Source organism: Podarcis raffonei, chromosome 16 (assembly GCF_027172205.1).
Source record: "Podarcis raffonei isolate rPodRaf1 chromosome 16, rPodRaf1.pri, whole genome shotgun sequence".
NCBI classification, from domain to species: Eukaryota; Metazoa; Chordata; class Lepidosauria; order Squamata; family Lacertidae; genus Podarcis; species Podarcis raffonei.
In genome coordinates, this window is record NC_070617.1 from 4,267,824 (window position 1) to 4,292,629 (window position 24,806).

Sequence of the window (24,806 nt, forward strand, 5' to 3'; positions counted from 1 at the left end):
GAGTCAAGACCTCCAGCGGCCACAGCTGAGAAGTGCTAAGCCGAAGGACCGGTTCAACCGGGAAGATGCTGCTGGTGCTTCTGTTTTGTTTCATTTCAAGCCTAGCCAGGCCTCCACTGCAGCTGGACTACTGCAGTGCGCTCTGTGTGGGGCTCCCCTTGGAGCTGGTTCCGAAGCTCCAGCTGGGTCAGAATGTGGAGGCCAGACTCATGATGGGGAAATCTGGCTGACAGCATGTGGCACCGCTGTTAAAACATCTGCACCAGCTGCCATCTACTACCCAGCTGCGTTCAAGGTCCTCATATTAATTTTTGAAGCCCTGAACTGCTTAGGCATGGGTAGGCAAACTAAGGCCCAGGGGCCGGATCCGGCCCAATCGCCTTCTGAATCCAGCGCGCGGATGGTCCAGGAATCAGTGTGTTTTTACTTGAGTAGAATGTGTGCTTTTATTTAAAATGCATCTCTGGGTTATTTGTAGGGCATAGGAATTCATTCTTTTTTTTCTTCAAAATATAGTCCGGCCCCCCACGAGGTCGGGGACAGTGGACCGGCCCCCTGCTGAAAAAGTTTGCTGACCCCTGTGCTTAGGTCTCAGGGACCACCTGAACTCTTATATCTCAGCTCGGTCACTGAGATCATCTGCAGGAGCGGCATTGGTGAGATGAGGCTCAGTTGACAAGAAACACTTTAGTGCCATTGGGCACAGTCCTGTGGAACTCTCTGCCACTGGAGATTCAGCAGGCGCCGTCCTGTTTTTAAACACCTGCTGGAAACTTTTATAGTCTGCCCTTTCTATGCAAGCAATTAAGAAGACATCTTTGCACAATTGTTAACTGATGTTTGTTTTTAACTTTTTTAATGGTTTTTATTTATTGCTGCAGACCGCTTTGATACATTGATAGGTTTTATGATACAGGTTTACAGATTAAGAAAAAAATAGAGAAATTTGTGGTACAGAAATGAATAAAATAATTATCACGCTACCTCACAGATTCAGCCAGGCAGGGTCCTCAGAGTTGCCTCCCTCACCCCTTCTCTCTTTTTTCTTTTTAGACAGTTGGTTGTGTGCAAATAGAAACAAAAGCTTAGCCTGCTGAGATAGAGAACTGGTTGGGGGGAGCTCAGGAAAAGTGTCTTGCCTCTGCAAAAGACCCAAAGTCTCTCCTTTCTGACGCAGAAAGGGAGGATGCAAAAGGAACCGCAGCCTTCTACACAACGGCTTCTGGTGAAGAATATCCCCAAGATGTCATGGGCTGAACCTGAGACCTTCTGCATGCAGAGCAAACGTTCTATCCACTGAGCCAAACCCCTTCCCCTAAAAGCAAAGGAAAATCATCGTCCATGTGGTTCTGAACAAAGGGCTGTTTTTAAATAAGAAACCTGGGAAGCTTCTTCATACTTAGCCAGACACTTGGGTCCATCCAGCTCAGTATTGCCAGAACTGAGTGGCAGCCGCTCTCCAGGGTTTCGCACCAGGAGCCTTTCCCAGCCCTACCCAGATGTGCTAGGGATCAGACCTGGGACCTTCTGCATGCCAAGCAAATGCTCGACCACCGAGGCACGGCTGCTCTGCGACCAAGAAAAAAAGCACTCTGCCCACGTTCAGAGGAACGAATGCTCCTTGCACATCCTGAAGGCTCCTTCGCTGGCTCGAATTAACCCACAGCTTTTATACCTCTGGAAGCTCCTCTGTGAGTATTGGGGAGAGAAGGGGATCCCCATGGCTGGTAATGGTCACTCTGATAGGCATGAAAGGCTGGGTTTTGGCCTACGAAAGGAATCGTGGTGGTACCTGGTGTGGTGTCGCCCCCTGGTGGACAATCAAAGCAGAGCAGATGAAGGCAGCCACTAGGGATTGTGGGTGGGTGGACACCTGTACCCCTCCAGAAGTTCACAGAATCAGAGTTGGAAGGGACCACGAGGGTCATCTAGTCCAACCCCCTGCAATGCAGGAATCTTTTTGGCCCAACGTGGAGCTTGAACCCACAACCCTGAGATTAAGAGTCTCATGCTCTACCGACTGAAATACCCCAGGGTTTAGTGTGATGCAGTAGCATGAGTCATAGGACCAAGCCGAGGACCAGCAAGACCTGGGTTCAAACTGGTCAGGGAGTTGCAGTTCGGCAACATCAGCCTTAAAATCGAGGAAGGCAACAAACAAGGATGAAGACGTCACATTAAAGCCGTTTATTTTCAGAGAAATGTTCTACAGGCTGTTGAAAACTGTTTAAAAAAATGATAGTACTTTTTTCAGTTAATAAAAGAATGCACGACTTTGTCCCGCTAACAGCTCTCGTTCGCCGGCTGCAGACTCATGCTCCCACACACCTGTGTCCTGCTCAGACGCTCAGCCTCGTTTGACCATCCAGTCAGACTTGAAGCATTTTTCTTCAACCCAGCAAAAATAGCTTTCCCTCCCCCAATTTGCAAAGAAAGACAACCATCTGGCCCTCGTGGAAAGACCTCCACAAAACCTTCCCCTCTCCTGCAGCAGGCGTGGGCCTCATTTGGTCTGGTGTCCAACTTTTGACCCACAAGGCGCCCGAGTTCATACGCGACAGCAGTGAAGGATGCGGCTACAAAGGAAATACAGGCTGCTCCTCTGAAAGGGCTCTCTGATAGCAAGCCCCACTGCAATCGGCTGCGCCTATGAGTTTCCCAATGGGAACTCCCCAGCGAAGCTGAACAGGGACTTGACACCTGTGGCAACGCACTCTTTCAACGGCGGCCCCACTGGGAGGCAGATCTGTTCCATAGCTTGCTGGATGCGTAACGCCCACCATTTGGACAGGCAGCCAAAACAAATTAGCTAGGAATAGTGGGCGCTTTTCGAACTGTGAGCAGTCAATAGAAGTTTGGCATCGACCTTTGTGCCAAAAATGTGGGGCGATGGTGGTTGGTTTTTTTAAAGGAGACATTTTGATTAAAATGCCTTGGTAGCCTGGTCTGAGAGCCTTGCCCAAATCCCATTGCCAGGTTTATCTTTTAAACGTGGGATGGGAAACCTGTGGCGCTTCAGCTGTTGTTTGGACTCTCCTCTCCCCCAGTCAATCTGGCCAATGGTCAAGCTCCCTTCTATGTGCTGTTCCTGAGGCAGAAACAATGGCAAGCTTTCAACACCTCCCAAAGACCCATCTTTTTAAGCAGGCATTTCTGTTTATAGTAGTTATTGATATTTAAAGGAATGTTTCATTGATGGCTTCTCGATTTTTTACTGATGCATTTCTTTGTATTTTTGGTTTTAAATGCTGTATATGCATTTTCTCTCTCTGAATTAACATACTGTGTAAACTACTCGGGGATTTTGCATCTTAAGCTGTCTATAAACATTACTGGTGGTAGTATGATAAGAACGGATCGCAAACACAGAGGCAATCAAATCAGGCATTTCAACACGAGGCCGTTGTGATGCAAATGAAATTGGAGGTGGTTAGCAGCTGATTTGTGAATCTCGGGGAATATCTGGCTTGCCAAACGCCGGAAACAAGACAGTCTGTTGCTGACAGACGTTCTGAAAATGACCACATTACTGGAAAAGGAATTATGACCAGAGATTATCTTTGTCCTAACGGTTTTTGAACAGAAGGGAGCAGAACAAAACTGGAACATTTGAGAAACTCTTACAATGACCTTATAACCAGGCTCTGTTTCTCCCTTGAAGGCCAATTCTTACTGCCATGCCTATTTATTTTCTCATGTTTGCTGTAATAATAGGAACAGCCATTTCGTGGAAACGGAACGGGGCGTCAGCAAGGAAGGTCTCATGCCCTACGTATTCGGAACGCTTTGCTTGATGATGATCTTCTGTCTGGTGGCTCGGACATTGGAGTCGGCCATGGGAGGCCCTGCCCCGAGGGCGGCCGCGGCAGCGTTGGGCAGGCCATGGGCTGTGATGTACTTCTTGTAGGCTTCGCGGATGATCTTGAAGGCCCGGATGTTGGAGTACGGGATGTCGGTGATGGGGTCGCGGTAGATGGCGGCCTTGTGGGTGACGGGGCAGACCTCCTTCACAGGCAGCTTGGGGGCCCGAGACTTTGGGAAGACGCGCTCGAAAGTCTCGTCGTCGCTGAAAGTGACGAAGGTCCGCGAACATTTGGCGGCCGAGGCGGAAGGTGCTGGCGGGGCCTCCAGGGGCGGGGGCTGCATGTCCTGGTCCAAACTGAAGCAGGCGGAAAAGGGTCCAGTGTTATTTGTAATTTCACAAAATTTATACACCACCTGAATTTTTTTTTGGGGGGGGGAACCTCGAACAGCCTGTGGCTGGGACCGGACGATATGGGATGGGGGGGGCAACCCCCATCTCTTGCGGGGGTGCAATTAGTGCTAGCACCGTCCGTTAAGAGTTTGGGTGTAATCTTCGACACCTTCCTTTCCATGGAGGCGCAGATTGCAGCTATAACAAAGGCGGCATTTTTCCATCTCCGCCAAGCTAAGCAGTTGGCTCCTTACCTCTCTCGCCCTGACCTAGCCACTGTGATCCACGCGACGGTCACCTCCAGACTGGATTATTGTAACTCGCTCTACGTGGGGCTGCCCTTGAGACTGACCCAGAAACTCCAGCGGGTGCAGAATGCTGCAGCGAGACTCCTTACGGGGTCCTTGCCATGGGATCACATTCACCCGGTGCTATACCAGCTGCACTGGCTCCCAGTGGAGTACAGGATCAGGTTTAAGGTGCTGGTTTTAACCTTTAAAGCCCTATATGGCCTAGGACCCTCGTACCTACGGGACCGCCTCTCCTGGTATGTCCCACAGAGAAACTTACGGTTTTCAAATAAAAACATCTTGAAGGTCCCAGGCCACAGAGAGGTTAGGCTGGCCTCAACTAGAGCCAGGGCTTTTTTGGCTGTGGCTCCGATCTGGTGGAACACTTTCTCACAAGAGACTAGGGCCCTGCGGGACTTGACATCTTTCCGCAGGGCCTGCAAGACAGAGCTGTTCCACCAGGTCTTTGGCCAGGGCACAGCCTGACTCCCTCCTTCGGCAATCTTCGCGGAGCTCTGGCCCAATGGTTACCATTGGTTTGATTTAAATTAATTTTATAATGAATGATTTTAGAGTGTTGTGTTGTGTCGTACTGTTGTACTGTTTTATTGTTGTTAGCCGCCCTGAGCCCGGCTTCGGCTGGGGAGGGCGGGAAATAAATAAATTTTTTATTATTATTATTATTATTATTATTATTATTATTATTATTATTCACACAAAAAATGATCTACAAGCATTTAAGATGTACGAAAAGTTAAGATAAAAACCAATTCAAACTGTCACCAACTTTCTAAAGGCTTACCTAGGCTTGCCAGAAGAAAAAACGTTTTTAGCAGGTGCCGAAAAGAGCACAGTGAAGGCACCTGCCTGACGTCAATAGGCAGGGAGTTCCGAAGTGCAGGTGCTGCCGCACTAAAAGATCAATTTCTTGCAAATGCGGAATGGGTATTATGTGGCACCTGTTAGTCCTGCTCAGAGTAGCCCCACTGAAGTGAATGGACATGGAGTTGTATTCAACTAAGTCCTGGTGAGGCAGGCTAGTAGTCCATTTATCTCAGGACTGTCTACACTGACTGGCAGCAGCCCTCTGGTGGTCCAGACAAGGGGCATGGAAAGCAGATGCTCTACCACTGAGCTATAGCCCTAGAAAAATTCTAGTCCTCATGGCTCCGAATGAAGGGCTGGTTTTAAATAGGAAGCTAGAAAGCTGTTTCATACTTAGCCAGACCCTTGGTCCACCTAGAACCGTATTGTATACAGTGGCAGAAGCTCTTGGAGGTCTCAGAGCAGAGTCTTTTCCATCCCTACCTGGTGATGCCAGAGATTGGACCTGGGACCTTCTGAATGCAAAGCAGACACTCCAATTCCGAGCTAGAACCCTTCCCTTAAATGCCTGAAGGGCAGGTGAATGATCTCCCATTCTACCAGTTGTGGTCGCCCAGTGAGAAGGAAAAGAAAATTTGCACATGCTCAGAGGCACAGTAGTATTCCAGGCTTCAGTGGTGAAGGTAGATAATGGGCAGAGAAGCCCAAATGAAAATACAGTGGTACCTCGGGTTAAGTACTTAATTCATTCCAGAGGTCTGTACTTAACCTGAAACTGTTCTTAACCTGAAGCACCACTTTAGCTAATGGGGCCTCCTGCTGCTGCTGCGCCGCCGGAGCACGATTTCTGTTCTCATCCTGAAGCAAAGTTCTTAACCTGAACACTATTTCTGGGTTAGCAGAGTCTGTAACCTGAAGTGTATGTAACCTGAAGCGTATGTAACCCGAGGTACCACTGTAGTAATGATCAAGTCTCTCTGCCTGTACGCTAGTTTAAGCAATGCATACCCGCCATAAAATTTAGAGTGTGTTCTTAGTTTGCGACTTGCAGAACTGGATGTACAATTGGCCTGGATATGGAATTGAACCCAAGGCTGTGAATAACCACTTCCCTATCGTCTTTGGTGAGTGGAATCTCCACCAAGCAACCAGGAAGTTTCTGTAAACTAGGAGACAAAGTGAGCTCTCTCGCTTTCTTTTTTAGGCCGACGACGCTCCCAGATTCAAAATTTGCCTGGAAGGGCAAGCCATGACGAAATTCTTAAGGACTAGGAACTTGGGCCTACTGCTTCACATATCCAGCTTGCTCTATCTCGGGGGCAAGCCGAAAACCCTTACCCCTCCACGTCCACATTCTCTTCCTTGAAGCCGAGGTCGGAGACGAGGGGCATGGTCCCTGAGTAGTAGCGGATGGTGGGCCCCACACATTTCCTCTTCTTCTGCACCTGCCTCTTCTTGTCTGCTTCCAAGCGCTCGTACGTCTCTGCACGGAGGAAAGGAAGCCAAGCTCCTGACAACCCCAAACTTTTGACATAAGGCGCATCCGCTCCTGGATAATACTAATGGACTAGTAACTTTGCTAGGGGGACACGGGTGGCGCTGTGGGTTAAACCACAGAGCCTAGGACTTGCCAATCAGAAGGTCGGCGGTTCGAATCCCCGCAACGGGGTGAGCTCCCGTTGCTCAGTCCCTGCTCCTGCCAACCTAGCAGTTCAAAAGCACGTCAAAGTGCAAGTAGATAAATAGGTACCGCTCCGGCGGGAAGGTAAACGGTGTTTCCGTGCGCTGCTCTGGTTCGCCAGAAGCGGCTTAGTCATGCTGGCCACATGACCCAGAAAAACTGTCTGCGGACAAACGTCGGCTCCCTCGGCCAATAAAGTGAGATGAGCGCCGCAACCCCAGAGTCGGCCACGACTGGACCTAATGGTCAGGGGTCCCTTTACCTTTACTTTAGTAACTTTGCTATACAGCAGGACCTGACTCACCCAAAGAGCGCAGGTTGAGCTCCTCTGTGATCTTGGCCTCTTCCAGCAGCTCCTCCTGGGTCAGGGGCCGGTCATAGCTGGGGCCCGCCCCCTTTTTGCGTTTTGACTGCACCTGGCGCTCCTGCAGGCGCAGGAAGGTCTGCCGCGTGTGTTCGGTTGTCGACTGGCGCATGTGTTTGCGGCCTGGGCAGGCAAGGGTTAGGAGGAAGGAGTTTGAAACAAGAAAAGGAAGAGCAGAGCATTTCAAAATGGGACTTTCAAGCGCGGCCCTCCAGGCCTCTCTGTTTGTCCATCAGGCCTCTCCACAAGCCACACCTCCAGCCCCCAAGCCACCCCACTTCTCCCTAGGTCTAACACCTCACAGGCCCTGATCCTCACCCTTCTGGAGTGTTTCTGCCTGGCTGGAAGGCAACTGTAAATCACTTAGGGATGCCTTCTAGGAAGCGATCCATAACTAAAATACCGTATTTTTCGCTCTGTAAGACACACTTTCCCCCTCCTAAAAAGTAAGGGGAAATGTGTGTGCATTTTATGGAGCGAATGCAGGTGGGAGGCTCTGCTCAGCGCTCCCTTTAAAGAGCCATATGGAGCATGTGTGCGGCTCTTGGAGGCTTTTCCCAGAGGAGGGAGAAGGGCTGCCTAGGGGAAAAGCCCTCAAGAGCCGCACACACGCTCTTTAAAGAGAGTGCGGCTCTTGGGGGAGCCTTCATCTCGCTGTCCGGAAGAGGCTGCGCACGGCTATCCCAGAAGCCAGGACAGCAAGAGGCTATCCCAGAAGCCAGATCCCTCTTGCTGTTCTGGCTTCTGGGATTCAGAATATTTTTTTTCTTGTTTTCCTCCTCCAAAAACTAGGTGCGTCTTGTGGTCTGGTACGTCTTACAGAGTGAAAAATACGGTGATCAAGAATGACAGCATGCCTTTGAACAGTGATAAGGGCTTGCCTGAATGGAAAAAATGGTGTGGAAGTGGATATGGAGAAAGGTTTGTCTGCCTCTCTCGTGACACGAGAATTCGTGGAGATCCAATGTAGCTGGAAGATTCAGGACAAATGAAAGGATTTTTTCAGGCAGTGCACAGTTCAGCTACAGAACTCGCTCTGGCAGGAAGCAACAGGGATCACCAACTTGAGAGGGCTTCAAAAAAGGATTGGACAAATTCATGGTGACAGCAATGGCTACTAGCCATGAGGGCTCTGCTGTGCCTCCACTGTCAGAGGTGTTTCTGAAGACTAGCTGCTTGAAACTGCAGGAGGGACAAGTGCTATTGTGCTCAGATGCTGCTTGTGGGCTTCCCATAGGGATGCTGGACTAGATGGGCCCCCTTTGGCCTGATCCAGATGCCAGGCTGCTCTTACATTCTTATGTGTGTGTATGCGTAGAAATCACTGGTTTTTGTGTAGCTGTGATGTGGCCTTCTGTGCAAAGGTTGAGCATCACATTCTTCGCTCTACCACTCTTCTTCTGGCCCTGCCCAGCACTGGCATGCAGCCCCTGGAAAGTCGCCTATGAAAGGATATGGCCTTCAGGTTGAGAAAGCTTCCTCATCTCTGGTTTAATCTGAGACTTCTTAATTAATGCACACTCAAAATGGGCACTTACTGTCTCCGAGGTCATCCTGGAGCTCAGCTGGGGCCAGCCTTTCCTCTCTCACTTTCTGGGAGCTGCTTACAGGCGCGTCTGCCTTCTTGGGCTTCAGGCTCTTGATGGGTTCCTACAGAGGATTCAAACGACAGAAATTAGGAAGGGCGGTTTATAGACGTGGTTCATCAGCAGAACAAAAAGCCACCAGGTGTTTAAAAAGCATGGAAGGTCAGAGCTTACATTTTCTTGACTTTGGGGAGACCTAAAATAACTAGAGAGCACCCAAGATCCCAGAGCAACTTATGTACAATCAATGAAAAACAAGACAGTCCCTTCTAGATTTATGGTCTAAGAAAGCAGGACACAAAAGGAAAAAAGGAAAGACCTGCCAACAAAAATGAAGAACATTATTTATGTATGCGACAATGGCGGCAAGAGTTTTAATAGCACAAGGATGGAAGAATGAAGAAACCCCGACAAAAGAACAGTGGCAAGAAAAATTGATGAACTATGCAGAACCGGCAAAATTGATGCACAAACTGCACAAGGACGACGGTGACTTCAGAGAAGAATGGGAGCCTTTTACAAAGTATTTAAAGAAACAACAAAATGAATTGGACTCCCTGGCGGGTTTCGAATAAACATACACAAATTTATTAGTTAATATAATAGATGAATAACTTAAGAGATTTTTACATTTTTATAATATACAGAGAACAAAATGTGCTAATAAATCAGAAAAGGAACTGAAAGAAGTCATGGGGGGGTATGCGGGGGTGGGAGGGGGGAAATTGGGGGGAAACATAATTGCTGGAATAATTTGTTATGTGAAAATAGTAAAAAAAAATTCCAAAAAAACAAAAAAACAAAAAAAACAAGGAAGGGGGAGGAAAGAGGAAAAGCAAATTCAGGTCCTTTAAAAGCTAAATGGTAGTTCTTAAAATGATTTCCCACAGGGACTCCTCGCAGGTGCTGCCCATTCTCCTCAAACCCCAGGCAGAAGGTTGCCAACTCCACCCCATGGATAACCCCACAGTCCGCAGGGGACGGGATTACTGCCTCTTGCACACAAACACCTCCCTCACCACTTTCTTTTTCTGCACTCCCAGCAGTCTCCGTTGCAGCAGTGGGGGCAGTTTAAATGCAGCCGGGCAAATGCTTTGCTCCGCTTTGCTTGCCTCTCAGTGGAGACACAAGAGCGGATCAGACACTGCTGCAGTTGGCGCTCAGCATTCCCACCAGCCCTGCTCTCTCCCATTAACGGATTTGGCATTTCGGGAGGACATCCGTGTGCCCGGCTCTGCCCGTCTCCTGTTACACATACCTTGTAGGCTTTGGTAACAACCCTCCGCTTCCTCTTGGGCTCATTGTCATCCTGATCGCTGCTGGGCTCATCTCCCTCGTCGATATCAAAGTCGGAATCTACTTCGTCGTCACTGTCCGATTGGTCGCCTTTGTACTCATCATCACCAGATTCCTGCAGGGCAGTCGAGAGAAGATGGTTGGATGAAGAGAGCTCTCTTTCTGAACAGCAATGGCAAGAGACTCTTTACCATGCCCTGTCCCCCCAAGCCAACCCCAGCAGATCTTTGCCCACCCCTCTAGCCTTTGAGCCACACATATCTGCTCCGCCCCTCTAGCTTCTGAGTCATATCTCTGCAAAAAAAACATCAACCCACAGCCAGCATGGAGTAGAGATTTGGGGCTTAGTCAGATTTCTCAGCCTAAACCATGGAGGGGGGGGTTGAAGCTAACAATGGGGGTGGGGTGGGGGTATCACATATATCCCCCTAGGAGAGAGAGGATGAATGAAAAAGGAGAAAATGGGAAAGGACATCCAAAGTCTGGTTAAAGTGTCATACTAGGACCTAGGTGACCAGGGTTCAAATCCCCACTCAAGCCATGAAACTGACTGGGTGACTGCCTAGCCTACCTCACAGGGTCGCTGTGGGAATTAAATGAGGGGGAAGAATTATGTAGGCTACCTTAAAGCTCCTTAGCTGTCAACGTTTCCCTTTTTGTAAGGGAAATTCCCTTATTCCGAATAGGATTCCTCACAAGAAAAGGGAAAAGGTGACAGCTATGCCTTGAGCTCCTGGCAGAAGGAAGGTAGGATGTAAATGAGATACTTCTCTCTCTCTACCAAAATGACTTATTCAGCCACCATCACTAAGAGAAACCACCCTGTCCAGGAGCAGTCTACCACCAAGCAACCTGTTGCAGAAAAGATGCGGGTAGAATTGCTTATGGGCTCCCCAAGTGTAGCCTCCTTTGGAAAGAAAGTGCTGGACCTTCTTGGTTCAAACTTTCCAGAAATTAATATTTATATTATGCGTATTGCACACACTACAAACTAAACTGGACCTATGCTTCTGTGGCCCCGCCCATCCCGCCTTCTTTCCAGCCAATCACAAGCAAGCGCCGCCTCGGCCGCGAGCTCGGGGTCCCGCCCACTCCTGACCTACCCCGCCCCCTACCGCTGCCCATCAACCCAAGTCCCGCCCCCTACCTCCGTGAAGCCCCCGTACGTCGTCTTATAAAACTCGTCCTCTTCCTCCGCTTCGAGCAGCCCCGAGAGCCGGTTGCCTGCCGTCCGCCGCGGCGCTCGGCCTCCAGCCAGGCCCGTCGAAGCGGACGCCGCCGCCGCCGCCATTTTTAGTCTTTCCCCGGGGAGAGAGAGCGGAGTGGCGATCGATGCCGTCGGCTCGCGACCACGCGCCCTGCGTTGCGGGGCCATTCGCAACGCCTCCGCTTGAATGGCGGGAGGGATGAGTCATCGAGCGCCGAGCTAACGGACGCCGATGGTGGGGAGACACGATTAGTTGAGTGTCGACGCAGAGATTGGGAAGGGAATTGGGGAATCGAACGCCGAGAAAGTCGATGGGTGAGAAAGAAGCCTAAGAGGATTCAGCATCTTTCCAACAAGACGCTTCCGGGGTGGATCTGAAAGCTGGGTGTTCATAAGACACCCTCCTTTTATTAATGCCCTTGCAGAAACTAGAAATTCATTTAGCAATCATGCTCCGATAGGCCTATTTTTCATGCATTTGCTTAATCCCCTGCCCCCTGCCCTTTGCAAAGTGGTATGTAGACAAAGGGTAAAGGGACCCCTGACCATTAGGTCCAGTCGTGGCCGACTCTGGGGTTGCGGCGCTCATCTCGCTTTATTGGCCAAGGGAGCCGGCGTACAGCTTCCAGGTCATGTGGCCAGCAGGACTAAGCCGCTTCTGGCGAACCAGAGCAGCGCACGGAAACGCCGTTTATCTTCCCGCTGGAGCGGTACCTATTTATCTACTTGCACTTTGACGTGCTTTCGAACTGCTAGGCTGGCAGAAGCAGGGACCGAAAAACAGGAGCTCACCCCGTTGTGGGGATTCGAACCACCAACCTTTTGATCGGCAAGTCCTAGGCTCTGTGGTTTAACCCACAGTGCCACCCGCGTCCCTAAGTATGTACAGTGGTACCTCGGGTTAAATACTTAATTCGTTCCGGAGGTCCGTTCTTAACCTGAAACTGTTCTTAACCTGAAGCACCACTTTAGCTAATGGGGCCTCCTGCTGCTGCCGCACCGCTGGAGCACTATTTCTGTTCTCATCCTGAAGCAAAGTTCTTAACCTGAGGTACTACTTCTGGGTTAGTGGAGTCTGTAACCTGAAGCGTGTGTAACTTGAGGTACCACTGTCGATGGTGCTGTGTAAATAATAGTGAGGAGAGTAGCAAGAATAAAACTTGCTTGGTTGACTAAAGGCCACTTCCATTCAGCATTCTATCTCCAAAAGCAGTCAGAGACGATGCGTTCATGTAGCCCGCGAGCCGGGCTCAGAGCGGCTAACAACAGTAAAATAATACAACAAAATCTATTTAAAGGAGGTGCTCTTCGGTGGAAGGCACAGATTCCTGTTTTGCTCCAGGCACAATTCTGAATAGGAACTGGAAGAGAGCGAAAACCCTTACCAGGAAGACTTGCATCACTTAGGCAAGCTTGGTTCCCTTTTCGATTTCAGACGGTGTTAAGAGGCTAACAATCCAAAGGCCAAACCAGCAGCTTAAACGACAAAGTGGAGGTCGCTGTCTTCCTAATGTTTAGGTGGAATCTTCTTTCTTGTAGTTTCTGAACAGCAATGGCAGGAGACTCTTTACCATGCCCTGTCCCCCCAAGCCAACCCCAGCAGATCTTTGCCCACCCCTCTAGCCTTTGAGCCACACATATCTGCTCCGCCCCTCTTTTTTACCAATTAATGTTTATTGCTCTTCAAAAATTGTAACGAATTTAACATCAAATTTAATAAAAATTTAAAAGTTTCATCCGCCTCTTGTGGCTAGTATCTGCTGGTGGACTCTTCCAAGAATGCCAGCGCTGCTCTGCTGAACGAAGGCTAACCCACCACCCCACCACCAACACTGGTGAAATGGATTCCTCCAGGAAGCCCACAAGTCCTGCAATTTGCCCTCTCGCTCCACCCACAACTGAGATCCAGAGGTTGACTGCCTCTTTGAATGGAGGTTCCATTCCACTGAAACACTGATGACTTCATTCTCAGAGCTGAAGAACCATCTTAGCTTTTCATGCATTGGTACATAGAATCATTATCTTGTCCAATGATCATCATTCTAGTCCAACCCCCTGCATGTAACTTAATGGTACTGTGGAACCACTGTTGAAAGTCTGGGAATCAGATAATAGGCAAGGCTTTTTTTCCGTTGGAACTCGCTGGAAGTTATTTCTGGCACCTCACAGGTGGGCGCCATTGCCATTCTAAGAGAACGAGGGAGGTGTTCATGGCACCTCTTTTTTTCTAGAAAAATAGCACTGGTTATAGGCAATATAATTCAGATTCCAGACTGGGACAAAATAGGGGCCGCTCATCCATTAAAATCAGTTTCCAGTTCTGTTTGTGAAATTTCACTGACGTTACTTCATAGATGGTATCACACACTGCGAGAAATGAAGTTACAGGGAACCAGGCAGAGGGCTTTCTCGGTAGTGGTGCCCGCCCTGTGGAACAAGCTCCCTTCAGATGTCAAATAAATAAACAACTATCTGACTTTTAGAAGGCATCTGAAGGCAGCCATGTTTAGTGAAGTTTAAGGACTGATGTTTTAATAAAGTTTTTAGATATGTTGTAAGCCACCCAGAGTGACTGGGGAAACCCGGCCAGATGGGCAGGGTGTAAATATTATTATTATTAGTCAAATTATCACACGTTTTCAACATTGTCACCACTTTGTTGGTGAGGTCATGACATGTACTTTCATTTATGGTAGACTATTTTACTTGAAAAGTTTCAGGATTTGGTTTATAATGAAATGTGTAGCATGGTGGCTTACCACTGGGGGTAAGTAAGAACTTCAAAATGTGCTTTGATGGGGTCACTGAAACTTCCCCCCAGGTGGGAGTATAAGATTACTGGTGATCTGTTGAGTTGTAAGGGGGCTATGAAGCCTAATTATGCAGCAAAGGTCAGAGAGTTTGAATTAAGCTGCCATTCGGGTCCATTTATGTCACTCCCCCAAGTTTATTGGTTTTTATATGGCTATGTGATTCCAGGGCCTAAAAATGTGATGATGAGCAGGAAGCCTCTGGAGTTTGCCTGCTGAGCTTTCCTCCTCCTCTGGGAAGCTGGCCAAGATTTTATCTGATGTGATCTGAGCCAGCTGCCTAATGAAACTGAGCACAGCGACCTCCACTTTGTCGTTTAAGCTGCTGGTTTGGCCTTTGGATTGTTAGCCTCTTAACACCGTCTGAAATCGAAAAGGGAACCAAGCTTGCCTAAGTGATGCAAGTCTTCCTGGTAAGGGTTTTCGCTCTCTTCCAGTTCCTATTCAGAATTGTGCCTGGAGCAAAACAGGAATCTGTGCCTTCCACCGAAGAGCACCTCCTTTAAATAGATTTTATATTATTTTACTGTTGTTAGCCGCTCTGAGCCCGGCTTCGGATATAAATAAAATTTTATTATTATTATTTTGAAAAGATTGCACAACTCAGCAGAGTTAGGTCCATTTTATACAGGTGTGGTGTGAACCATTTTCAGGCCAAGGGCCACATTCTGTCAGAGGCAGCCTTCTGGGGGCCACCTGCCAATAGTGGGCAGGGCCAGAAGGGAAAAGTAGGTGGAGCTAAGATAATGAGACTTGCTTTTATATAGTAAGCTACAATACAGCCACATAGAAGTCAGAATTTTCCACATACACACCCACATACTTCTTTCAACCTGTTTGTTCAACTTCAGGTAAAACTCATCAGGGTGGAAGGAAATGGTATGGAGATATTGCTTTTTCTTGCAAAGGCTTGGGGTACAAGGCCAATTGTAAAACGGAGTGGTTTGATTTCATTAGGTGATTTTGGACTGTAAAATATCTGCCAAAGCATTGCTCTGATCTCTGGACAGCAACAGAAGGAATGGCTTTCAGATAATCTCTCTGTGCTGCTTTTAAAAAAGGGGAGAGGGCGATAATCCTTACTAATCGAGATAAAAGCAAATGCATTCTGCAGCTGAGGGGCAGTGAAGAGATATTGCTTGCTCGTTCCAAAGTGAACAGTAGTTAGATCTGGATTCCCCAGATCTACTGACTAAAATGTCACCACTAACTAAAATGGTGTTAAACAATGCCGGAGACCCAATGCCTCATGCTAATTTGCCGTAATGCTAGTGCTATTTTTTATTCACATTGCTAATGTTATTTATTTTATTGCATTTCTATCTCATCATGACACTGGCTATGATGTGATGTCGCTGGTGTGTCACATTTGATGAGGCCTTCACGAGGCAGAGATTACATAAAGCTCTTTTGCCAGGATGCAAAAGCTAATTTTGATACAATAGTAGTGGAGGGGGTTGTTATCTTTATTAGTGTTTCTGATGCTATTTTTAATAATAATTGAATAATAATAATAATATGTGGTGTCACATCTGATGAGGTCATCTCACTGCACAGATTGAACAAGGCCGCGTTGCCATGGCAACGGTGTAACTGCATCAGGTAGCATCCCTCAGGGGGCCGGGGTAGCTCAGCCTGGCGTTGCTATGGCAACGTCAACTAGGCCAGCGCTCGTTGAGATGCCGTGGAGCCCCGCCCACTCCCACGCGACGCATGGCTGCCTTCTCCGGAGCCTCGGCCGCCCACTTCCCTCTTGGCGCATGCGCAGTACCGGTCCCCTTACCCGCGGTCCGTTATAAACAAGGCAGAGCTTCCCGCCCCCCCCATCTCGCCCAGCCGCCGCTCTGACGCTCCACCCTCCCCTTTGCGTGCATTGGTTTGCCCCGGCGCCGTTTGGGCGGGTCCACGAGAGGAAGCGGGGGTTGCGGACGTGAAAAATCGGAGACGGGTCGGGGGAGGAGGCGTGGCAACCCCTCGGAGCGCGCGGGTTGTGCGGCCCGCAGTCGCGGCTCGAAGCGAGGCGGGCGAGACCAAGTGAAGAGGCCGGGGGGGGGTGTGAGGATGATGATGATGAAGAGCGGTGTGGAGAAAGCAACAAGAAAAAGAGGATTCCAGCCGTGAGGCAAAGCGAGGCGGCGAAAAAAACACTATTTTTTTTTAAGTGATAATAATACGGGAAAAAAATTTTTAAAGAAAAGGAGGCGGAAAGGAGGGTGAAGCGGTAAAATGGCGTCGGCCGGGCCCGAGCCTGGGGGGAGCAGCGGCGTTTCCTCAGGTGAGGGGCGAGGTTGTGACTCCCTTTTCTGTGGCGAGGGGGGGTGTTAAATCTCGGAGAGGAGCGTTGGTTTGGGGGGGATTCCCTCTCTGTGGGGGGGGGCAGGGGTGGATATTTGGGGAGGGGGTCTTAAAATGTGTTCCTCTGAGACCCCCGTGTGAGTAAGGGGGCTGCATGGAGGGGGGGAATAGAAAGCTTGGGGGGCTTTGCATCTTTATGTGGGGTAAATGAACCCCACACAGGTGTCTGGGCGGGGGGGAGAAGCTGTTTTATTGAAGGGTCTCAGCTCCCACAATTTACAGGAGGATGAGGAGAAGAGAGAGACCGGCTCCCCCTATGAGTGGGGGGCAGTTTAGGGGGGGAGGTGAATGAGACCCCCACTCACAGTGGGGTGTCAGTCTCTCCCCACCCCTTGTAGATTTGGGGGACCGAATCCTCCGCCCCACAATAGAAAATCTACAGCTTTCTTCTCCCCCCCCCAAGCACTCAGTGGGGAAGATTTGGAAGAGGGGTACTTTGTGGGCTGCTTATGGGAAGGGGTTTTGGGGTGTGTGAAAAGTGACTTCTGCCCCTCCTGGGGGGGGGCAAATTAGAGTAAATGGGGGGGAGAAGGGGCAAGACAGCTGGCAGGTCTTATGTTGCTTGGGAGGGAATATATGGGGTGGGTTATGGGACTCCCTCCAAAGAGGGAGGAAGGAAGGTGGTTGTGGGTTTTATTTGGGGAGGGGGCTTCACGTTAGGGGAGCCTTTATTTGGGGAGCGATCAGTGTGTGGGGTGTGGAAGGGCCTTTTTCTTAATTCTCAGCAGGAGGAGTACTGTAGTTGGCCTTGAATGTGGGGTGTATGGGAAGGCTCCAGAGAGTTGTGGGGGGGTGTATTCCACCACCCCAGTGCGGATTCCATTAATTGAAAAGAAACCTTGCTGCTCGTAAGTAGCACTTAAGGCAGAGTTCAACAACAATTTGTTTAAAACTGCAACCGTATACTAAAATGGCAGATTTCAGAGAATAGGAGGTTTGGGTATAATCTTGCTGTTAAAATAAAAATTAAATAAAGACGGAAGATTAGAGATGGCAGAGTCCCTAGGATTGGCGGGTGTGTATAGGGTGATATAATGAACCAGACCCTTTCTGCTGAGCAATGGGGAGGCAGTGAATCCCCTTCTTTGGGGTGGAGCGTCCTGGGGGTCGTGTTGCATTGATGAATGAAGTGCCTCCTTCAGTGTGGGGCTCATTGCCTGAGAAAGGGGCTGTCATGGTGGTCCTTGACCTTCCAGTAACTGGGGGTGATTGCTGGGTTTTGGAGAGGGATCTCCCAAACGGGCGCAGTGGGAGCCTGGCACTGGGCATATGGTGAGTGAGTGGTTGCACCTCTTGGCATAAGGAGAGAGGATTCTGGGAATGAACATATTTTTGTGTGGGATGTGGGGTCGCTTAAGGAAACAAGTCCCTGCTTTGGTGGGGGTGTTCAGGAGGGGCCATCCCCCTTTCCTGGAGGAAAGGAGCGGGGCCTTCCTTATGGTGGGTGTGGTATCATTTGTGTTGTATGCAGTTCTTTGGGCAGTAGATGAGTGAATCCCAAGGATGAGCACTCGTGGAGAATCAAGTGGTTGGTGGTTTGAGGTTGCGGCAATGACTTTCTGTTTTCCTTTTCAGTTTAGCAAAAGCGTTATGGGGTGGCACTGTCACTCATTGGTAGGGCACCTTCTCTGCATGTAGAAGGTTCCATGTTTGATCCCATCAGTCCCTGCTGGAAAGCCTGGAGATCTACCAGTTAGCGTAGACAGTACTGAACTAGACAGACCCAAGCTTCTGACTGTCTTAAGGCAGCATCTTAGGTTCCTAGCGTTTGAGGGTGGGGAAGGTTAATGCGAGCAGGGGACAAAGGGAGGTCCTTGGGGCAGTGACTTCCAGTCTGTTCCCCCAAGGGAGCTTGTGTGGACACTGGGCACTCTCTAAAGGAAGGAGCTGGCTGACTGGTTTGCAGTCTGAGCTCATGCATGTGTGTGTGTTTTCTGGAGTTGGAGGAGTATTATTTGCAGGTCAGGAGGAGTTGAGACCCTTTTGTGGGTGGTGGGAGGCGGACAAAAGCAGAATGGGAAGTGGTGGTGCTCCTTCTGTGGGGTCCAGCCCACTTCCTGAATTAGGGTGAGGGGTTTTTGCTGTTGCAGTGCCAGGGTCAATGGGAGCATGTGCATAAGTCATCCTTTCCCTTGATGTCATTAAATGAAGGGGAGGTGTGATCTGTCTTTTCGGAAGAAGGGTGGTGTAGTTGGTTGCCACAGAGTTGTGGGCAGGCTTCAGAGGCTGGGTTGCTGGACTCCTCTGGGTGGGAGTCCACTGGTCCTGAGGGAAGCTTCTTACCTTTCTTCTCCTATCAGAGAGCAGCAGGCTTCAGAGCTGAAGTGTACATCTTGGAGGGACATGGATGAGATAACTGAAAAGGGAGATTTCTTAACCTTTGAACATCAACCACCTTATTGGACTTCAGGGGATGATATGTTTCCCTCTTTGTATTCCATGCTTTAGGAAGGAATGAGACCTTGAATCCCCCTGAGTGATTATAGGGTGTGGATTTAATTAACATTTATATTCGCAAGATTAAGATTTTTATTTTTATTTTTAAACAACACTATGACATATAGAAGGCAGCAGTTTAAACCTGCAGTGTAAAAACTTCGTAAGTCAGAAAGCCTGGATATATATAGAGAGTGAGTGTGGATTTAATTAACATTTATATCCACAAGAATAATATTTTTTTTATTTTTAGGCAACACTATGACATATAGAAAGAAGGCAACAGTTTAAACCTGCAGTGTAAAAACTGTGTAAGTCAGAAAGCCTGGAGATAGAAGATAGATAGATATGTCACCTCAGTAGTGAAAATTTGAAATGGAGTATTATTGACTGCTTCCAAACAGGACACTTTCAGACAGTAAAGAAGAAGTTCATTTTTTCTCTCTGTCCCCACCCGCTTTCAAATGCATCTTTCCCCTACCCCATAGCAGCTGATTTCCTGGGAGCTGCTCTGAAGAGCTGGTTTGGAAAGTCTTGATTTTGTTACAATTTCTCTCTAGCTCATTCTCACACAAGAACCAGTCTGGAGTCAAAGTTCTCAAGGGATGAGCAGATAATATGGTGGTAGGCCTTTGAAATGTACCACTTCAGGGCTACATCAGGCCTTCCAACACCACTCACAGCTCCTGGTGTGTTTCTTTGTTGGGTAAGATTTTTGGCAAGTGAGACTTGTCAGACAGGCCAGGGAAAGTTGTGCAGCCATCTTTTATTTTTGTAGCACTGGTACCACAAAGTTATTGTTGCTGGTCTTCTATCAAGGAGGCTGATCAGCCCCTACACCTGTTGATTTTCAGTGCTTGGGGTCATCTTCTGAGCCCAACCCTCCTTGGTATGGCATACTAAGTAGAACCTTTTTGGTGCTGGCCCCAGGGCAGTGGAACATCCTGCCAAAAGACACTCTCCTAGCTCACATTTTGCAGGCAGCTGAAACTTGCCACTTCCTGATAGGTTTCCTTTTTCATCAGGCACTTTCTTCTGCTATTGTTCAAGTCTCATATTTTTAATTTCACCTTAATTTTGAATCTGCTCTTTCTCCCTCTCCTCCAGATGTGCTTTCAATCTCTGTTTGCTGCCTCAATTTTTTTTTTTTTTTAGAAAGGCAGGATGAACATGCTAAAAATGAATCAGCTGTTCAGTTTTTGGTCCCTTGGGTACAACCCTGCCCACATAGAATCCAAGGGCTGTTTCTTTGCCTGTCTCTGGCTTTATAGATAAAAGTTGAAATTTGTCTGGTCTGCCCTTCTCTCTCCATCCTGCCCACCTACCAGTAAAAGTCACTCTTTGGGGATTGTCTGTGTCTAGATGTTGGGTGGGGGAGGATAAGGATAGAGAACACCCACCAGGGCTGGACAGCCCTTTCGCTTTGAAATAGGTCATGTGCCAAAAATAACCAATTGCAATGCGTCTGTCTGTAGACAGCACTCTTAATTCAGTAAATGATATAATTCAAGCTTTCTGCAGCTCTGGACCACTGACCCCTCCACATGTTTACTTGGAAGTATGACCGGCGCAGTTTAAACTTTCTAGTGAGTTTGGATTTTTTTTAAGGTGGCAGCTTCTAAGCTCTTTGCAGCCTTGGTTATGTTAAGATTTACACCTTCCATATGCAGTGGGATAATGTTATACCACCTTTTTATAGATGGGGGGGGGAGGTGGGGAAATCTGACAAAATCCCACACCCAGGGGTGCAGCTCAGAAATGTGGCTCGCCTAAGCCTCACTCTGTTCCCTTGTCCTCGGAGCTCCTAGCTCCAGCTTCCTGGCTCACAAACTCTGTTTTTACTAAAGCCCTTTGAACTCTGTGGGGCTTAAGTTGTGAATAATCATGCTTCTGATCAGGCTGTGTATCTCCTTGGAAACCATCCTGTGAGGGTCATTAACTGCTGCTTCCATTTCATAGATGACTTGGTCAGATGCTAAACAGCCCCCACCCCAAACTTTGTCCTTGCCTAAGGCAGATTTTGAACCCGTGCCTCTAAACTCGGACCTCCAATCCATTTGTAACAGCAGCACAGCTCCCCCCCAAAAATCGCTTTGCATCTTAAGGCCTTGTTTTGCTGGTGCTGTTTTGTCATTCAGGTGGGGAGGATTCCCCCCCCCCCACACACAATGGAATGGTGCTTCCTGAGTGTCCTTCAAACAAAGCTGCCTAAATGGAGACACTTGTCTTCTGTGGGGAGACAAACCAGAGAGCCAGACTGGGAAAGTACAGATGGGTACTTTCCCTCATCGCTTTTGAAAGCTGCCTCTCCAAATGCTTCCTCTTGACATAGTGAAAAACGTGAAAGCAGAGGTGGGGAACATCTGGGGCCCTCCAGATGTGCTCAGATTCCTGTGTGCCCCTGCGGCCAGCATGGCTAGTGGTCTGGGAGGATGATGGGAGTTGGGAGTTTGACAGCAACTGGAGAGCCGTAGATTTCCCCTAATTTTGGACTGAAAGATTTTGTCTCACCCACCCCCCAGTTTTGAGAGAGACATAGGAAGCTACCTTATACTGAGGCAGACCTTTGATTTACTTAGCTCAGTACTGTCTGCACTGACTGGCAGCAGCTCTCCAGGGAATTCAGGCAGGGTGCCTTTCTTACCCATACCTAAGGATTGAACCTGGAACCTACATGCACAATGGATGCTCTCCCACTGAGCTATGGCGCTTCCCCAGGCATTTTGTTTTTCTCTTGACAGCTGTGATTCAGGTCATAAGGGGTCTGGAGATTTATTTATCATTTATTTTATATCCTTCCTCTTTAGGATCATGCTGTGCAAGCCTGCTTAACAAAAAGAGCTTAAAACAATGAAACAGTACAATTCTCGAGATAACAAAAGCAACACAAAACAGCTCAGCTTTTTTTTAAGGGTCGACAGAGTCCCCTGCCAGCACGTCTAGATTAAAATGAATTGTAAATATATTTATCCTAAATAAAAGTGATTTTTCAGAGAGTGCTTAGAAGGTGTAGAGACTGGAGGGGTAGGGGTGTGTGTGTGTGTGTGTCCACGATTGTGAAGGTGCTGAACTACTCAGCTGTGGAGCTGAGGCTTGAGGGAGGTACAGTGGGAACGGTTTCATGCAAGTTATTAGAGATTGGATAGAGGTGTTGGAGTAGAAATTCGGGATGCAGAGTGGCAACTTCCTTTCCAGATGTAGGCTGAACAGTGAGATTAATCTGTTTAAATGGTTTGATGGATTCTCTTTTCTGTCCCCTCCTCCTTTTTATTTTTTGCTCTTATATATTTTTGTACTCTTAATTTATTCTTCCCCTGTCACGATGTTGAAACATCGACCCAGACGCACTCGAGCTTCAGTTTTTTCCCCTCTCCTAAAAATAATTTCACTGCTTTCTCTCTCTTTTCCTCCTCTTTCTCTGTATAGCTTTCAGCTTCCTTTGCTGTTCACTGATGCCTTCCCGAAGATGTATGGGTAAACCGAGGCACGAGCATGGGCTTCTCCCCCTCCTCTCTGATTACTAGCCGCTAAACAGACTTGGCTTTCTTAAGTTTCATGTGTGCATGTGTGGTGTGGAACCGAGCCTTTACTTAGGAGTGGTGAACCTTTGGCCTGCTGGACATTGTTGGACTCTTTCTCCCATTAGCCCTTGCAGTCATAGCTGAGTGATGAAGGGCAGTGGGAATTGTAGTTCACTAACATCTGAAGGGCCAAAGTTTCCCCCGTTTGCCTAAGGTTACTGGATTGATGGTGTTATTGCCTTATGTCAGGACTGCTCTCTAATTGAACTGACCTCCTTCCACTCCCCAGTTTTTAAAAGCCCTTAACTTATCCTCAGGTTAGAGCAGGTGGTCCTAGAGCTCTGCACTGGAACTCTTTGTGGCAATAATATTTAAGTGCTCAGAGCACAGAAGTTTATTACACCAACCCTGAAAGGCATTCTGATACTAACCTGTCCATTTTACATGAGACTTCCAGGTATTGGTCGCCTAGAATCTGCCATGGGTCTTACCTTTGCCTACATTATTGTATCTTTCCCAGTATTATCTATCCCAAGCATTGGGAGCACTTGTGGGGCCCTGCAGGTGTTGCTGGACTACAACTCCCCATCACCCTCTGTGACTACTGGTCATGCTGGTTGCTGGGAGTTGGAATCCCACAGCATTTGAAGGACCGCATGCTCTCCCCCACCTGTGATCCAACAACAGCTTGCAGAGGATCTCTCAAGTCTCTTAAATAAGTCTTCCACTGCTCCCTGGGGTTTCTTAGAGATTAAACCTGTGGCCATCTGGTGGTAAAACATTCTCTCCCAGAACCATGAGTCATTCCTTTTGTACCAGTCGTGGTAGAGAAGTTCTCATTTTAACTCACGTTTTGTTCACACCAGGGTTGGGAAACCAGTAGTCCTTCCAGATGATGTTCTGGAAGGTGTACAGAGAGCCCAGAGCCAATGACCTCTTCCAGATCCTGTCTGGCCGACGGCTGCAGCAACCCCGTCTTTGATTTAGGTCAATGGTTTTCACCCACTCGTCGTACCTATGCAGTATTTAATGTCTGCCTCAAGAGTCCTCTTTTGATGTCTGGACATTTGTGGCATTCATTCTATATTTGGAGGGGAGGGCGACATCTTTGTCAGCCTTTGGGCCAAATGCCCCTGGTGGGCAGGGCCAGAGGCAAGAGTGGGCAGAGCAAATTCCTACACACCCTCGCAGGCCCTTCTCTGCCTTCCATCCAGTCAAGTCAAGGGCACGTTCCAGCCAGGTAGGAAGCCGGGTTGGTGTGAGGGTGTGGCCTGAAGAGAGGAGGTGTGGCTAAGGAGGAGGTGTGGCCTGAGGAGAGGCCTGGTGGGTTGCATTTGGCCCCTAGGTCTGCGGTCCCACACCCATGTTCAAAATACAGTTCATTTTTATTTATTTTAATGTGTGGGTAAGAGAAGGTGGTTTGTTCTCTTCTGCCTCCGTCCTGTAACAAAGCGGCAATTCTGCAGCTCCTTGATGCACAGACTTGATGTGAAGTGCAAGATCAAGGATGCCAGTGCTGGTGACACATCTTCTCCAAATAGCTTTCGTAACCTCGCTGCATGTTTGTTTGAAGCAGCCACCCTCCTCCTCTGCTTGAGCAACACTCCTCCATGCTTTTAAGCACTAGAGCGCTAAGCCTGCTGGTATCGGCTGATGTCCATGCTTTTCATTTCCGTCAAGCTTGCTGGATTATTACACAACTCTCCTTGCCACGGCTAGTGTCCTCCCAGCCTCTGGCAAGCATAAGCGGCTCTCGCTTTTCAGCCTGGGAGCCAGAAGGTGGCCGTGTGTCGACCCTGCGGTTGTGCTGTGTTTCCAAAGGTGCTTGGAATGAGGCTGTGGCAGGAGTCACCTCTTGCCTCCAGTTTTAGTGCTAGAGAAAAGAGCAAAGAGGTTGCTGGCCTTGCACTGAATTTCAGAGATGGAGTATGAAGTTGGGGTCAAGACCTGCCTTGAGGAAGGTGTTTCATTCTGGTCACCACAGTTTTCTTTTGCCACTACCAAGGAAAGGGGGAATGTGTGAAACCTGGGCTGCAGGAGAGCCACTGTGGCTTGAAAGCTGAATAACTGACAAGAGCAAGAAGCATAGGAGTTGGAAGGGGCATCTAGTCCAGCCCCTTGCAATGCAGGAATCTCAGCTAAAGCATCCATGACAGCTAAAACCTCCAAGGCAGGGGAGTCTGTTCCACTGCTGAACAGCTCTTACTGTCAGAAAGTTCTTCCTGATGTTTAGTCAGAAT

The 24,806-nt window shown here is 48.6% G+C and overlaps 2 protein-coding genes across 2 annotated transcripts in view; one reads left to right on the forward strand and one right to left on the reverse strand.

Moving 5' to 3' along the window:
- Window positions 1–3,541: 3,541 nt before the first annotated feature.
- VPS72 (vacuolar protein sorting 72 homolog) lies at window positions 3,542–11,582 on the reverse strand. Its single transcript, XM_053370057.1, has 6 exons — window positions 11,385–11,582; window positions 10,200–10,352; window positions 8,894–9,005; window positions 7,296–7,478; window positions 6,649–6,793; window positions 3,542–4,159 (listed from the first exon to the last, which is right to left on the reverse strand). Exons 1-6 carry the CDS (start codon window positions 11,526–11,528, stop codon window positions 3,769–3,771), a joined length of 1,128 nt encoding a protein of 375 aa, XP_053226032.1. The 5' UTR covers window positions 11,529–11,582; the 3' UTR covers window positions 3,542–3,768.
- Window positions 11,583–16,153: 4,571 nt separating this feature from the next.
- Window positions 16,154–24,806, forward strand: part of LOC128404266 (putative PIP5K1A and PSMD4-like protein) — a 57,196-nt gene continuing 48,543 nt past the window's right edge. Inside the window, exons 1-2 of the mRNA XM_053369760.1 lie at window positions 16,154–16,529; window positions 22,472–22,519. Coding sequence (XP_053225735.1) covers window positions 16,481–16,529; window positions 22,472–22,519 — 97 coding nt within the window. The 5' untranslated portion in view covers window positions 16,154–16,480. The remainder of the gene's footprint in view (window positions 16,530–22,471; window positions 22,520–24,806) is intronic.